The 17,269-nt window shown below is 41.4% G+C and overlaps 1 protein-coding gene across 1 annotated transcript in view; it reads left to right on the top strand.

The window, feature by feature from the left end:
* Positions 1–17,269, top strand: part of raver2 (ribonucleoprotein, PTB-binding 2) — a 78,669-nt gene that overhangs the window by 10,978 nt on the left and 50,422 nt on the right. Inside the window, exon 2 of the mRNA XM_070960852.1 lies at positions 4,322–4,388. Within this exon, the coding sequence (XP_070816953.1) occupies positions 4,322–4,388 (67 nt within the window). The remainder of the gene's footprint in view (positions 1–4,321; positions 4,389–17,269) is intronic.

Below are 17,269 nucleotides of genomic sequence, written 5' to 3'. Positions count from 1 at the left end.
TTCGAACTCTTCTCCCAACAGAAGACTTTACAATTATTCATTTGGCAAACGCTTTTGTACAAAGCAACATGCAAATGAAATACAGTTCAAATCACAGTACATTGAGGGGAAGCCATCAGGAGTGCTTACAGGTGATTTTAACTTTATAAACATGACATTTTTTTTAAGAGAGAGGGAGAAAAAGGACAGAGAACGAGAGGTCAACAAGTCCTCTCGAAAACTCAGTTCTTCAAGCAGTTTCTAAAGACAGAGAGGGATTCTGCGGACTGACCTTGGTAAATCGCTCCACCACCAAAGGAACACACAGGAGAAGAGTTCAGATCTAGATTTCCTGCCTAGCAGTGACTGTAACTAGTCACACCATCCTTTGTTTCCAGATCGTGGTGAAAGAAAAGCCTCACGAAGGTGAATGAGGAGGAGTGGCGTGATGAGCCTTTTTTGGTTGGTTTGGATCAACCAACCTTGTTTGATGCACTTAGGCCGCGTTAAGTGTTGTTGAGATTTGGGTGGTGTGCGTTTCACCTCCTCTGCAAGCCTCTGCAACCTCTGTGTGAAGCTGATCAGCTGATTTGGGTTGAGCTAGTGATTTCATGTTCCTTCATGAACCCACCCTATGCCTGTGAGAGAGAGAGCAGGCTGCTCTCACATTCCCGATCAAGTCCATCCTCTCAGGACAGCTTGTTTTAATACAGTACCAAGCTTGTGTACACCAAATAGCTCTAGATGCTTTTTTTCCGCTGCTTGTCGACTCAGCCAGTCACTGACAGCCAAATGAAGCCACAAGGTCAATTTCTGTGCGCCCACACATGCACAGAAACTGACCCTGGGTTCTTAGGCTGGTGTTGGGTACTGACTGGGCTTGCTGGAACACGCAGCCTCTTAACGCATTCAGACATACAGAGGATGCAGCACAGCATGGAACAGAATGACATGCTTAGTTAAGTTACAGAACAGCTTGGCATTGCAGAACATGCTGTGGAATGGCCTTGAATAGGAATCACAATCACAGTGTGTCTTGCTGCTTCTGTCCACATACGGTCCAGGTTCTCTATCTAATCACTCTTGGGCATGAAGATGGGGCAAGACAGGGTGTCTAAAATGTGTGAGGATGTAGAGTCTCAGTGTATGTTAGTGTATGTTAACCATATCCATCTCTGCAGTGATGAGACAATAAAATGTAGCTCTGTGTCTCCATCTGTATATATTAAATCAAATCAGGGTCTTATGATTGTCAGTTTGTGGGTTTACTTTAGAGTTTTTGCTGTAACTTTGAATTGAAAGCTGTAGGAGGGGTTGTCACTGTCTTTTTACAGAGCCCAGTGGCTGTTTGAAACACTTGTGAGCATCGCTTAGCTATTATGGCAGTGTTAATTAGAAAGCTGTTGAAATAGTGCAGTGAGAATCTCAATGAAACAAAGGGGAACATCGTGATGGGATGTAGCGGAAGTAAAAGATCATTAAAACATGGAATGTAAAAGGAAATAGGGTGAAACAACCCAGAATATCATAGAAAAAAGTGCAACATGGTGTGCTCAACTGTTAAATTGTATGGCTGAGAAACAGACGCAGGACTGTTTGGACTTCTAAAAATAGTCTTTAAATGTCTTGCAATGTGCCAGTGCTGTGAGAAACAAACTCGATTGAAGTACAGAATAGCACAGGGAAGAGTTTTAGCAGAGAGAGAATGACACAGAGTGGCATGATTCAACCTTGTCTGAATGTCACTGAGTCGTCTGCAGTGTCAGTATCGGTGTCCTGTCCAGCACAGCAGTAACTAATGAAGCAGCAGCATTAAGAGAATAGAATAGGTTTGGTTGGCAGTAACGCTTCAAATCTCTTCTCTTATATCCTCATACATTTGTACAGGCATGCTTTGATCTAAAGGGTTTAATCCTATTTTATTCTTACTGTATTTGGATTGTTGTTAAATTGCATCCAGCTCTTTATTATCATTGTGAGTTTGTTGGTACAATAATGTCTGGAAAAACCCTTAAAACTTTGTCTACATATAGAAAAAAAAACCCAGAACAATCTTTTAAGTCATTTTCTAATTGAATCCTTAAAATCTTATTTTTTTAACAGATGATAAATTCTGTCAGGGAGTATTTCAACCTGCTTTCATTGTAAATAACTTGTTTAAAATTATTTTTAAAAAAAAATCAAGCTTTTCGTACAGCAGGATCAAGAAATGGATAAATATGGAGTAAAAGTCCAAAACAAGGACTGTCTCTCTTCTGTCCCTCTGTGTCCCCTCAGCGATTACAGCTTGCTCTGCTCTGATTTTAAGGGCAAGCGAGCTGACCCTCTCTGTGCGCTGCCTTGCATGGCCTTCACTGATAAGGAACATGCCTGCTCATGGTGTACGAGCGGGCTGGATGGTGGTTGAAGAGATAGGAAAAGAGAAGAATGTGCATACTAGAAATCATCACTTGAAGTCGGCGTATGAGCACTTGATGAGTGGTTGATTTTTTTTTTTTGTGTTTGTTTTGTCGTAATAGAAATGATGTGATAGATGGGATTGGAAGTGTTTTCCATCCACATGACCTCCTGGAAGTGTCAAACCTGCTTTCACTCCCATGTAAAAGGTGATTGTTGTATCACTGTGAGTTGTTGAGTTGCGATAATGCAACGTGCGTTTCTTTGTTTTCATCTTTGAATGGAGGCATGTCCAGCATTAGCTCACAGTGAATAAAAGCACTGGATTTGGGCAAAATTAACTGACAAAACAGAATAGTTGCATCCTCCCAAATGCCAATCAGATCTTAAAAGACTGTTCCCACCTTTTTTTTTCTCTTTTGTTCACATTCAGGGCCATTTATAAAGCCTATGTATTTACTTTAATCCAGCTCTTGAAACGGCCAATTCATGTTTATTCACTGCTTTTGAAAAGGTTTAAAAAAATGGATGTGAACAGAATGAGAGAAATGGTGGGAAGAAGTGAAGAAGAGAACGTGGCCACATCATCCAGACATGATCGCGGTGAATTCGGTGTGTCTGCACCTGAGGGTAGAACAGTTTGAGAGTCCTGCCTGATGTGCAATCATGCTGTGCTTTCCATTACATCTTGTCTCTGGTGGCACTTAACAATAATTGCTGTATGCTGAAGTGACCTTTCCACTGCCACAGAGTTTAGACTGTGGCTCACAGGATGTTTTAGCACTGCGGTTGTTTTATTATTTATTTATTTATTTATTTGTCATTGTTGTTTTTCAGTTTTTTCTGTTGCTCACTGTTCAGTCGTTCCGCCTACACTGTGTTCCTGCTCGATCTGGAACTGCTGTGCTCTTGGACAGGTCTGACTGTGACTGGATCGAAAAGGTTACTCATATTATAGGCGCATATCTATAAAAACAAAAAGCACTTGTTGCCAAGCTTTGAACAGTCGTCACTTAGTTTGTGTACTGCAGAGGCTGCGTGGCTATGAACACTGAGACCCATCAGGGAGGTACAGAGGTTAGTAGAGTTAGCAGTGTGCAGTGGAGTTCATAACAGACTCAGACAGGATGTGAGGATCTCTTTACTCCCTTTCCTGTCTCACTTCATCACATACTGTCACCAAAGAGACAACCTCAAACGTTTCTTCAGGAGAGTGGGCTACACTCTACTTTAAAAGATAAATTCCAGATGTATTACTTTGATGTGTGTGTCTGTGCGTGAGTGCAGTGCGGTGGGCTGCTGTGATTAGAAACCTGACAGGGGACTAAAAGCTTTTCATCTCAATGCACTTTTTTAAAAAGCGTAATTACCCATTAGAGACAGATTTCTGCAAATGGGGAAATCTGCCATCAAAGTGTTTATTGTGAAGGAAAAGAGTTTGCTCAAGTGTTGAAAAATAAGGTTTCAAAAGTGTGAAGAACAAAAGTCCTTTCTCGAAGATTTATCTAAATTCAATTTTCTAGTGGCTGTCTGAATACTCGGTTACTGGAAGCAGTCGTTTAGTTCCTAATGACTGTCTTGCTGTTGGACTAGTGCTGCCATGACATGACTCTGTGTCAAGAGTTAAGGCTGTTAAAGCCTGACTTACCCCTGACTGATGCTACAGAGTTGCGTTCACTGACCATATTTAATTGCACTTTCCTTTGTTGGTAAAAGTGATGCATTTCGTCTGTTGCTAAAATGGTTAACTGAGTAATGCTCGATTCACTGCAAATCTGATAACAATTCCGAATAATCACATGAAAATGCCAAAAAGTGATGGTGTTAGATTCTTCAGTGTTTGAATTTCTTGAATTTTGGTCACATTGAATAAGTTTATTTGAAGAAGCTTCTGAAAGTTTTGCTGATTTCCTGGCTCAAGTCTTATTTCTCTTTCTGTCTTTAGGAAGTCCATGAAATTCTGAAAGAATATGAACTGAAGTACTGCTTCGTGGACCGCAACAAAGGCACAGGTAAAACTCTCACTTTAGCAGACACACAGGTGCCCAAACACACACATGCTTGTACTCCTATACTTGTGAGGACCTCCACAGACATAACTCATTGCCTAACCTGAAACTTAACCACCACAACTGAATGCCCAAGCACAACATCAAACCGACTTCTAGCCCTGAAACCAAGTCTTCACCCCTAAACAGCCCTTAGAAGAATAGAGGACCAGTCAGAATGTCCTCAAGCTGAAATTGCAACTTGTCCTCGCAAAGATACATGTACAAGACCACACACACACGCAGCTCTGCTCAAATGAATGTGTAAACCAAACCCTAAACATAGAGCCATATCATATCTGTCATCACACATTTGTATTAATAGTTAGATGGAAAGTAGTGCAGTATTGATATCCACAGTGTGGAGGGAGTGAAGCAGCAGGAGCTCTGAAACACGGGGAGAGTTTTCCATATTAGAGACATAGTGGTGGGGTCAGGAGGCGGAGGAGCAGATACTTTCGCCTGTGACTCAAGTGACCAAGGTCTGCTTCCTTGTTTTTTAGCACAGTGATGGGGATTACAAGACTGGCCACATGTAGGTTACACAAGGTCCTTGGACCGACGGTTACCTATAAAAAAAAAAAAAAAGGAAAAGCCTATAAACAAATTTCTTCTAATGCAACACCTAACCCACTTTAAAACATTCTAAACTTCATGATGGTGGGATTTGTTGCAGAGGTGTTATGTTAGATTGCATTAGTTTGATCTATTTGTAGCACATAAAGTGGCAACTGAATGTATAGTGTATGGTATATAGTGTGTCTCCATTTCTAGGAGCCTCATCTGAAATTAGGGTCTATGGATCGGGGGTGCTGTATTACATAAAATCGTGACATTTGGCAATACAAACAAAATTGACCTGGTTTCTTTACAGACTTCAGGGATTAAGGCTGCATGATTTCAGCAGTGATATATACTTTAAAAATTGACAGGTGATTTGAGCATTAGAGGACTCACGTGAGTCAGTGATGGATTCATTTTTTTTAAAGAATTTAGTTATCAGCTTGGTGCTTGAGTCAAAATGGACTAAAATCTGTTTTTACAGCTTTTGCACAAATGACGAGTGAATACCTTAAGATATGTCATATAAACATAAACAGGGATGCTTTTGCACACTCCCAATCACAGGCTCACACATAGCAAATTTAATCTTAATCACCTCACACCTAAATTAACTTTGAACCATATTTTAGACACATTTTAATTATAGTTTTAATCCTTAACCAGAATCCTATCTTTAAATTAGCTGTGTAGAAAAGTGAGTGTCTCGTTTTAAAGGGTTTTCCACATCCTCCTCACCTTCTGAGAACATTTGGCCCTCATAAGTTTGAAAATACAAGAAGCACACACACCCACACACACACACACACACACAAAGCAGACCCCCCTTGCCCCCAGAGTGTGTCCCTTTCCAGGGAAATCTTACATAGTGCCTATATTTAGTCCGTGCAGTCAGCCAAGCACCTGAAACATAACGCTTTTAGAAAGTAGACAGGAGCTGTAAACAGCTGAGCTATCAAAGCACCAGCCCATCCAAAAGGTTAATGGGGTTTCAGAGCCTCATGAAACACAGGCCTTCATTGGACCGACAGCCACGGTACACTACTAATTAGGCCGCCGTGGTGGGGCTGGGTGTTGGGCTCCTGTGTACTGAGGTGGGTGGGGTGTGGTGAGAATCCAGCGTGAAGAACATCTGAGGTTGTTAAAGAAGAAGTAATATTTTCAATGGCACCACATTCTCCTCTATTTATTTTCATATGCTCTTTATCTCAATGTCAGCCGCCGCCACTCTTCTCGAACACCGCCACCCGTCTGTCACGGTCTTTGTCGGTCTCTCCCGTCCCTCTCACTCAACACTATTATCCTCCCTCCTCTTTTGTTTCTCCATCTCCTTCCTGTTTAGTGAAGTACCACTTGTTTCATTTCAAGGACTCATTTCAGCAGTTAGACAACATAATGTGGTCACGCCTGGGAGTCTCAGTATTAGCTCTTTGAATCAAGATGGAGAATGGTTCAAGTAGAATCTACATGTGTCTTCAAAGACTTCTCTCGATGGCCTCGGGTGACAGTGAGATGGAAGGGGAGGTTTTTCTTTTTGAGGTATTTTTCCAGGTAATATCGTCATGAATTGCATTGAGGACCCTGTTAAGATGGAATGTTGCGGCAGAGGTGTGGCTGTGAGAGGCTTTGTCTGCTCCGAGGCAAGAGCGTGGGGGCTTTCACAGCTTGCTACCTTCACAGTTGAGTTTGAAGCTGATCGGTGTTCATGAAAGTGCTGGTAGTCTCTCTGTAATTCTATAGAAGAAGAGAGGGGTAGAGGAAGAGACTGATTAACACGCAGAGAAGCAGAACTACAGACAGTTTTCAGACCATATTGCAGAAGCACTAGAAAATTGAAATTCAGTAAAATGTCTTCTTCCTCTTTCAAAGGTTGTGCATTACCACCATACTCTGGTAAGAAGTGGGGTTAAGTTAAGTAAGATTTAAAACAGCTGACATGACTCTATCCTAAGGTAACACAATCCACCTAATTGCACCTCCGAAGCTCACTAATCAACACGTTATAGCTCGTTTGTTACATTTGTTAAAAGACAAAAACATGCGTAAAAACTACTGGCTGCTGTCTTCAGTGTCACATTAACCAGACAGGCATGACAGTGGTGTTGATCTTCTTATCTCACAAAAGCAAACAAGAGTATTTCCCAAAGTGTCGAACTATGCCTTTAATGTTGCAGCTATGCGTTAGGACACAGTGCTGTATGCAAACATTACCCTCATGCTGTACAGCAGCGGTGGCCAACTATGTGGCATGGAGAGCCAACAGTCTGCAGGCTTTCACTCCTCTTAACGACACCAGCCTGCTTTGAACAGAGGCAAAGAACGTGTTAGTCACTGAGCTCACATGCTGAGATGATTGGTTGAAATGAAAACTAGCTGTACGTGACTTTTAAACCACACTGTACAACTCCACTATTAAGGCCACTATTATCAAATGTGCCCTCAAACATTTTATGCCCTTGGATGTTAAGCTTTATTGGGATTTGTTTACATTGTAATCCATGGGCTCTGCTGGCGCTGGGCTGTTGGCCTGCTCATGCTGTCTGTAGAGTCGTTGTGGACAAGCTCCTGCTGGAACAGCAGTTAAACTCAGTGACACTGTTTATTAACTCTTTCACCCTAATGAATAAGAACAACTGAGTTGTTTAAGGCTCTGCCTCAGCAGGCAGGGTGGACACTGCTCCCTGAGCTGGCATAAGAGAGAGAGAGAGAGAGAGAGAGAGTGAGAGTGTGTGTTTCTGTGAGTGTGTGGTGGGAGATCCCCGACTGCTTCAGTTGGAGGTGTGGAAGATTGATTTCAAGCTTCTGTAGCTTTTCACTTTCTGTGTGTGTGTACGTGTGTATGTGTGTGTGTGTGCTGAAGGATTGAATATTTTGCCTTGATCCAGTAACCCCCCTGGCTTGTCGCCTCTTCACTTACCCCCAAACAGAGACCTCTATCCAACCTGAACTTCTTTGTGTGTGCGCTGTAAGTGTGTTTGTGCTGATGTATACATGCATGTGTGTGTATGTATGTCGTTACAAATGTACAGCTGTGTTTCCGTGTCTGAGTAGTGTTCTTTAGTGTGTGTGCGTGGATGTCTGTTACTCATGATGTGTGGACATAAATTTGTTGACAGTCACATTGTGGGGAGTCCCCAGCACATTTATCATTTCATTTTAGGGTGAAGACTTGAGTTTAGGTTAGGGTTAGATTAGGTTTAGGGTTAGGCAAGTAGTGGTTATGGTTATGGTTAGGGCAAGTCTGAAGTAAATGAATGCAAGTCGATATAATGTCCTCAGAACTGATGGAAATACGACTGTGTGTGTGTGTGTGTGTGTGTGTGTGTGTGTGTGTGTGTGTGTGTGTGTGTGTGTGTGTGTGTGTGTGTGTGTGACATAGCTTGAACTTGCCAGCCATTGGATCAGTTTTCATGACAGCTGGATAACATCACCCCGACCAAGTGTTTATAGTCTGACTCACTCTCTCTTTCCTCTCTCCCAGTGTCTCTTTCACCTTTACTGCCTCTCCGGTCTCACAGCTCAAAAATAACATGATTTTACTTTTCTTTTTGTCTCTGCCATCATGCAGCGGTTGGGAAATTTGAAGTGAGCGCTCTAGCAAATCGTTTTAAGTGAATGAGCGGAGATGTGTTGAAAAGGTCCGAATTTCTAGTTGTGAAAACCCAGAGCCTCAGCCCTGAACAGCAGTATTTATTTTCCATTGCTTACCGGAGGGAAAGGATGGTTGTATCCATAGTGTATTTGTGTCTTTGTGGGTTCCATTAATCTCTCTCTGAGTGTGAATATGAGAGCATTCCTGTATGCAGGGGCGGCTGGCCCATAGTGGGCGATGCACCGCCCTCCTTAAGCCACACGAAAAAAAGAGAGGGAAAAGAGTGTATTTTGCAGATCTAAGTCTTAATATTTTTGTCCAATCAGCAGCCTGAATATTACTCTGACATTCAGCAGCCTGAATATCACTTTCCAACCAGAAGCCCTGCCCCCTTGGGTCGATTTCAGTCAGATTGAAAATCACCCCAGGCGCTCTTTTAGACTTACATATTGAGATTTTTTTTATTTATTTATTTATTATTTTTTTTAATTTTGGACCCTACAGTTCATTTCTATGGGCTCCGGGACGGCTTGCCCCTACGTGATTTCGTCATACACATTGATGCGTGCTCAGACAATTCACACAGCGTGCAGAAAAAAAGAAGGAAAAAAAAAGGAAAAAGATACTCACAGCGTGGGCACGCATCGGGACTCGGGAGACTGCAAGATCGACATGGCTAGCAAATGCAACTCCATCATTTCATTAAGGGAATTACCATTCAGTCGTCAAGTTAATGTTGATTAATTGGCTATTGAAGAATTGGGACCACCCAGACCAAATTTAAATATCAATCAGGTGTCAACAAAAGCAGGGGAAAACATACAGTTGCGGATTTTCCCGGAGCTGGTACGAGCGGAAAACATGGCTAGCAGTGGCTAACGCTCTGTTCTGCTACCCCTGTGTGTCCGGTCATCTTAGCCATCATCGCAACAGTTGCCCCCCCTGAGAAATTTGTCAGGAGCCGCCACTGCCTGTGCGTCATTATTTTCACGTCACTCTCACATCTCAAAGGCCTCCTGCTTCATCCTTGAGTTCACTGATTCACTGATGTTTATTTGAGTGAAACCTTTTTTTTTTTTTTGCAACGAGGTCACTACTGAGGTATGTCTGAGTCTGAGTTACACTGAACAGAGCTCACTTGTGACTCAGAGTGTGTGCAGCATGCTTTTCCTTTTCCATGGAGTCTGAGTAGATGTAGTTTGTGTTGGTGGCACATCTTTTTGGACTGTTAGGGGAGACCGCTGTTGTTTTTGTAAATGCTAACCACAGAGCACTTTCTCTGTTTACTTCAGCAAAGTCACTGTTGCTGCTGTTGCATCTGTGAAGCAGAAAGTGTCTCATGGGAAACGAACCAGTGTCTGAATGGCTTTTGTGTAGTTGTTGATCAGTTGTTGATAAAGAGGAGCTAAACAGCACTTGAAAATGTTAAACATTGCTTTTTTAGCTCCCGCACACAGACTTACACACTCACACACTGTTGTCTCTTGAGTAAAAAGACCACTGAGCAATTACGGGAGTGAAATGCTCACACAGAGAGCTGAAGTTCCACAAATGGGCTTCACTATTCTATTATTTGTATTTGTAATGTGTTTCATTGAGCCTTTTCTCAACATATGCTAAGATAAAGAAATCTATACTGTTTGATGCCTATACTACAGTACTTTGCTAAATGTAAGGCATGAAATGAGACAATGAAAGTATAATTCACTAAATACTCGTGTAACAGGAGCTACCTGGCAGTGCAGCATCACTTTGCAATATCAGAAGGTGATGAGAGAGAGTGAGAGATTTTGATATACAACATTGGCTTTGGCCAACGTTCAAGCCAAAAAATATGAAGTTGGTTAGGACTCGGTGAAGAACAGCAGCTCACCAGAAGCGGGGCTGTACTTTGGCTCACTGTATCATCAGGTGGTGAGTACACGGGACCGGGATGAGCAGAGGGAGCATGATCAATCTCTGCTCTTATTGTTACTGAGCTCTCAGCAGAGAATTAACCAGGAATTAGCCTGAGCCCGCCTCAGTAAATCTGTTCATTCATCTTACAGGACGTTGCTGCTCTGAAGCCATTTGTTCAGCTTAAACAAGTGAGGTGATGAACAGGTCAGCAGGTTCACTCACAGCTCCCTGCAAGGTCGAATCATGAACGTGTTCAGTTTTTATCATGTGGAATTATTTGCCTGCATGGTCGATAATCTTTCGTTTAATTCAAACTGTGCCTGCTCAAAGACTTTACACCACCCACCAAATTCCAAATTTACTTAACTGATTCTTTTGTTAATAGAGAAAATATTGCACATCACAACACTCCAAGGAAGCCATGTGTTGTCATTATGAGGCAGAACTGTAGCAGAACACAGGCGTTATCAGTCAAATTAGCTTAAAACCTGAAATTGCTTTTATATTGGTTTTATATATCTTTCTGCTGTTGTTATAGGCCCATGGGCTCTGCAATAGATGTACAATGAAATATTAATCATACAAAGGGAATGAAAGTTACTTTTTGTTTTAAGGATCTTCATGCAAAGGTTTCAGTGCCATCAAATGAATGAATCTTCTGTAATGTCTCAAAGTTTATGGGATTAATGCTTTATTAGAGAATATGTGGCTCAATATGGAAATATTGTTTGTCTGTTTTTGTTTTATGGTAATTAATTTTGTAATTGTAGTCTAATTTTCACAGTAAGTAAAACAGCTGGTTTTTCAGAATCCCACATGGGTCAGACTCTGCAGTTGAGGAGCTATGGATCAAGAATGGCATAATTCCCCCGGGGAACAGAAAAGTGATCCGTGGTGTTATTGTATGCAGAGAGATTTTTGTAATTGGTGTGAAATGCACACATATTCCCTGAGCTGAGTGTATCACGTACGCAGACACAAAAACACAATTGAGCATGCACAGGCCTCAAACATTTTCTGAACGCTAAGATTGTCACTTGGGAGAGTCTGTTTGTTTGTTTGTTTGTTTCTTCGTGGACTTGGAAACTCCTATTAGCAGCGAGTCCGTTAGAAGACGGATCAGACTCCTATGATCATTAGACATATTGGATTCTGGAATCATTGCACATTCTGTAGACTGACCTTTAGCAGACAGTGATGGAAAATACCATCATTCTTTGTAGCCTTCATAGTTTTTGCCATCATTCCCATCGGTTGTGAAAACATCTTACTTACCAGCTCCCACTCATTTCAGAGGTATGATCCACTGTATCCTTGTTTGTTGGTTTGAGTTCTGTTCCTCTTTGTTGATGCAGTCTGTCTGTTTGTTATCTTGATTTGTTTCAGCGATTCCTCTGGCCACATGAAATCATTTCATCCTTTCCTTTGCCAGATATAAGGCATAGACTGACCAATACTGCACTTTTAAGCTAGTACCTTCATAGTTTTTAATGCCCAATAAAGTGTGTATATTTGAGAGGTTAAAATATGGAACAATGGAATTTCTGTATTGCAAATTCTTGTTACTTATTGGCCGACATTAACTCCAATACAGATATATCAGCCATTATATCAACCTCATGGATTTATTGTATCACGCACTGTAACTACAATTAAAGGAGAACTTGTTATTCACTTCAGCTGTTGCAGCTGATGCAACTAAAAACATAATTTCAATTGACCTGCCCATCTTGCCCCTTGTTTGTTATGCAGATTTTCTGCTCATTAACAGTCATCTTAATGAGACTCACCTCTGTTTAAGTGTTTGTAAATGTGATTAAGTTACTTCACTGTCCTTTTCCTTGAGGTGTGTGTAACTGCCCTCTCCTGGGATGTAGAAGTTAATTACAGCAAAGATAATTCTTTTTGTGGATATAATTGACCCCATGGTAATTTACTCATACTACACCATTTTTGGCTGCCTTTGCTGTAATTGAATTTCCTCGGTGTACCAAAAGAGATTGCCATGATAAACTGTTGTCCTCTGTCTGTCTTCTAATTCTCGGGGGATTTTTCTCACTGTTTGTGTGGTAACTGGTTAGCGGAACCTCTCCTGGCTCTTCTCCGACCTCTGCTCTAATTGAACCGTACTGCTCGGAACAGTTTTGGCATGCATCTGCACCTCATGACCATATCAGTTCACTGAGACGGGCCTCCGCGTTGGACTTATTAGGTCATGCTGATGGGAGTGTTTATGTGTCTGTTGGAGTGTGTCCTGCAGCACACATATCTGTGTTAATGTGTGAGTTTAAGTGTGTGCAGCTTTGCTTCGGGCTGTTGCTTCAGCTCCTCGGCTAATGATGATTTTTTTCCTTAAACACACACACACACACACACACACACACACACACACACACACACACACACACACACACACACACACACACACACACACACACACACACTCACACACACACACACACACACACACACATATACAACACATATAAGCAGAACACCCCTGTCGCTTCCTATCTGTAATTCTTTCCTTCTGTTCTACATGCACTCCTGATGTTTTTTTTAACAAAACGCTCTTTGTAGGCAAGAGATCCCCTCAAAAAGTATCTAATCCACTCACCATCCTTTGATCTATGCCCACACTTTATTGCCTCCAGCCTCTCAATCCCTTCTTTGCTTCCTTGCTTCCTTCCTTCCTTCATTCCTTACATCCTTCCCTCGCCATTAGCAAATTGGAGGCACTCTACCAGCAGCTCGTTAGCTGGCCCATGGCCTGCATTCAAAAAGTTAAGCATCCATCATTATCAGTCTCCATGCTCACATTATTGTGTGCTGGGATTGCCAGAGCTGGAAAAATCTCCTAATCAGAGCAGATTACGAGTTGGCTGTAGATTTGACACATTCACATTCAAACTCTGTTGATGTTTGTTTTCACATCCCAAATGTGCCAACCCACCTGTCGCCATAGGCCTTTGATGAATGAAGGTGTGTGTTGCTCATTAAACTGGCCTGTCCGCTGCCCATGTTTAGTTTTAATACAGGAGGCTTTGTCATAACAGGCCTAAATTCATATGCAAATTCACAGCCTAATGAGTTTTAATTATTCATTCGTCATTATCAGTTCCTATCTTACGCCATCCATTTCCACTGCCAATCATTTCAGTGGCCTTAGGCAGCGCTCAATGTCATCAGTTATGATCAACTACTTATTATCTAGATTCTCACCTCATTGCAGATCACAGACCTGCTGAAAAGAAGTTTAGCTTCAGAATATTTTTGTTTCAAGCGCACATGTTGAAGATCTTAGATTTAAAACATAGGTCAGAAAGACAGTTGACTTTTGGGAAAACTTTGCTTTAGAAATACTTAATATGCAAGAAGTCTAAGCCTCGTCCTGGTTTAGTTGCACGTCTCTGCTGCTAATATGTAACTCGGCTCTGAATTGAAACCTCAGCCACAAAATGGCAGACAGGCAGCTCGACGGGTACATATGTAGATGCACACATCTACATATGTACCCACAGACAGGCAGATGAAGCTGTCTGCCAGCCTGTTAGGAATCTGCAGGCATCAATCCATCCGCCCAGCCAACCAGCCACAGTGAACCACCAGCCCCAAGCGCATCACAAGTCCAGAGGTATGTGTACTAATTCGGCAGCGCTGCGGAACCAGGGATCTGGGAATACAAAAGCGGGGTTTATCCAGGGAATCCCAGCTTTTCAGTGGGCCGCTTTGTCTTTGTTGCTGCACTGTCCAGTAATGAAGACAACACATGCTGGCAAAAAGCTCATTGGCCCGTGGCTTTGTGTGTGAGAGACAGTGTGGATGAAATACATACAAACCAAGGGACAAGTATGGGGTCAGTGACAAAGAAGTAGCAAAAGAAGAAGAAGCATTTTGACTTTGCTATTAAAACGCTCTCGAAAGGCTCTTCTGTGTTCTTGTCACTGCTTTCTTCCCTTTTCTGTTGGTGTATACATTAATAACCTATTCTGTTTTTTCACCACCCCTCAGAAAGATGAATATCTTTGACTTCCTGTTGGTTTGTGTTTTTTCTGGTAACTATGCTGCTGAATGGAGGGTTGATTAGCTTGGCCATTGCTAGTTCATGACGCCTGGAAGGGTGCATTTAGTTTAGAGGCAGGACATGGAAAATGATGGTCAGAGAACATGGCTGTGCTTCCCTGCCTGGGGTTTTCTGCAAATGTCTGAAAAACTATTGAGCTCATTACATGCAGCATACAGCATCATATGAGGACAAGTATTTGCACACAGTCTCAGTTCTGCACATTGCACAAAGAGTTTTGGTTCGACTGCACTTCCCTCCACACTGGTGGTTGTGCCTGTCTCAAAAAAATAAATATAAAAATAAATATTGCAGAATTATTATTGTTGCTTTCGCACTTCCACTAAACAGCAGCGGCAGAAGTGAATATTCTTCACTGCTGCCAAATTGCTGTTTTTGGTTTGCCCGAAATTAAGGTGGTTTTTCCTGTGAAAATATGAGAATATTATTTGGTTTTCATTTAGTTAGTATGACAAGAATTTAAACCAGGATTTGATTAAAAAACAAACAAACAAACAGAAACTATACTATAAGCAGACTCAGAATCAATAAAACCAATTTGATGCCCAACACTGACAATATGATCTCATTTTATTCTATGCAGTGTGACAACATTTGCACATTTCATTATTTTTAAGACTTTGAGAAAGGAGTAGGAAGCATTAAGTAGCATTATCCTGTTACTGCTGAAGTAAATGTTTTTGGACACTTTATAAACTGGTAGAGTTACAGTTGATTTATCTTGAGTTGTGATCTCACCCAAGGTTAATTTACTTTACCAAAAAAATCAATGCAGTGTAAACATAATAAACACACAGCACGTTCCTACATGGTTATGTAAGGAAGCTTTGTTTATGTAGCACAATTCAAAGTGCTTTACATAGGCAAATAAGTGCAGGAGCCCGCCATTCAAAAACAATGAGCAATAATCTCCAAAACGATTAAGAATAAAACAAGATTTAAAGCGTAGCTTAAACAAACCTTCATGTCAACATCCATAATTTTGCTTTGTAATGATAGAACTATTGAATAATAAAAAAAAATTATGTGAGCAGTATTCTGAAGAGTTTTGAGGACTCATGACTGTAATTCTTCTTTACTGCACATTAAAAGCAATTATTCCAATTAGGATATCAGTCAAGATGTGCGTGTGTGTGTTTTTGTGCATGTGTCTGTGTGTTCTTGGGTTGTTCTCACACTAGCTAACAGAGCCATTATGAGACGCTGCTCTTTTTATGTTTTCCACTTGCTGTTCTCCGTTTTCCTGTCTTAAGTGACAGCAGCCGAGTCCATCTAATTGCTTCCCTGGACAGCAGATAGTCACTGAGTTCTCTCTCTCTCTCTCTCTCTCTCTCTCTCCCACTTCTTTTCTTTTCTCCCTCTCTTTCATCATCTGTCCATCTGTCTCCTTGTGAATCACTGAATGTAAATCAGCACAGACTACGCAAATGTGATGTGGCTGCTATCTTTTATTACACGCACTCACTCTGTCTCACACACACACACACGCCCTGTTACTGTACCCCTTACCTCTTGCTGTCAAGTTGACTGAGTATGTGAATAGGTCATATCATCTTGCATGTTTGTGTGTGTGCTCTCCTTGTGTGTGTGTGTGTTCGTTATTTTAAATTCTTAAGACGTTCATTAGAGCAAATGCACTGTGGGTAGCTAATGAAGTGATAAGTACCCCCACGCACATGCCTGAGCTTATTAAAAAAAACCTCATGTTTGACACCGAAGAAGAGGAAGAAGCTGCTGCTCTTGCCTATGCTGGCTCTCACCAGCGTTTGTTCATTCCAAGCCAGCTGTCAGTAACATGGAACACTATAGCAACAGGCTGCCTAATAGCCACAAAGTCAATGCATGACTATATTTTCAATTCATATCTTAATATCAGGCTGTCTTTAACTCCTGTCATTACTGATTGACAGATGCAGACATACAATGCAGAGATGCATTGTTTCATTGGTTTCATATTTGGAAGAGTAGGAGCAACAAGTCATGCACAAAGACTTAGTTCATCTTTTATCTGTAGTGCACATTTTTCTGATATATTTATTGACTCCACAATCTAGATATTCTTAAAATATTTCCTTTTGTGTGGTTGTGTAGAGCAGTGGTTCCCAACCCCTGGGCCCTGGACTGCTCCCAGACCATGGACATGGACTGGACCAGTTATTAGAGGCTGTTTTTGCAGTAATTGCTTGTACTTGGCGTGGTATGTCTGTGACTCCCTGACATGCCCACAACAGGACAGTTACTTTGAACTAAAGTAGGTCATCAGTTCCAGATGTGATTAGTCTCTTAGTCGTAATTATCCGCTTAGCTACTCAATCTCCATGTGTTGTGTTAGTTTTACTGTTGCACTTAGCCAGCTTATATGAGTGAAAAACTAAAACAATGAGTTTTGGTAGTTTGAGGTAGGGGAGATGTTTTGACCCGTGAAGACCTCTACTCTCCAGCTCATGCAGTTGAAGGTGTAAGTTTACATACATGTCGATTAAAGTAATTCAAACTCAATTTTTAACCACTTGACAAATTTCATGTGAACAAAGTACAGTTATGGTAAATAGTTTACGACATCTACTTTGTAAGATAAGACTGTATTGATCCCATGCTGGGAAATTCACTTGTTATGACAGCAACAATGAAGATTTTCAATGGGTCATGGTTTTACATGCACTAAGCTGACCGGCTTTAAACAGCTTGGAAAATTCCACAGAGTGATGC

Source organism: Chaetodon trifascialis, chromosome 4 (genome assembly GCF_039877785.1).
Source record: "Chaetodon trifascialis isolate fChaTrf1 chromosome 4, fChaTrf1.hap1, whole genome shotgun sequence".
Lineage (NCBI taxonomy): Eukaryota > Metazoa > Chordata > Actinopteri > Chaetodontiformes > Chaetodontidae > Chaetodon > Chaetodon trifascialis.
This window is presented reverse-complemented; position numbering and strand designations above follow the sequence as displayed.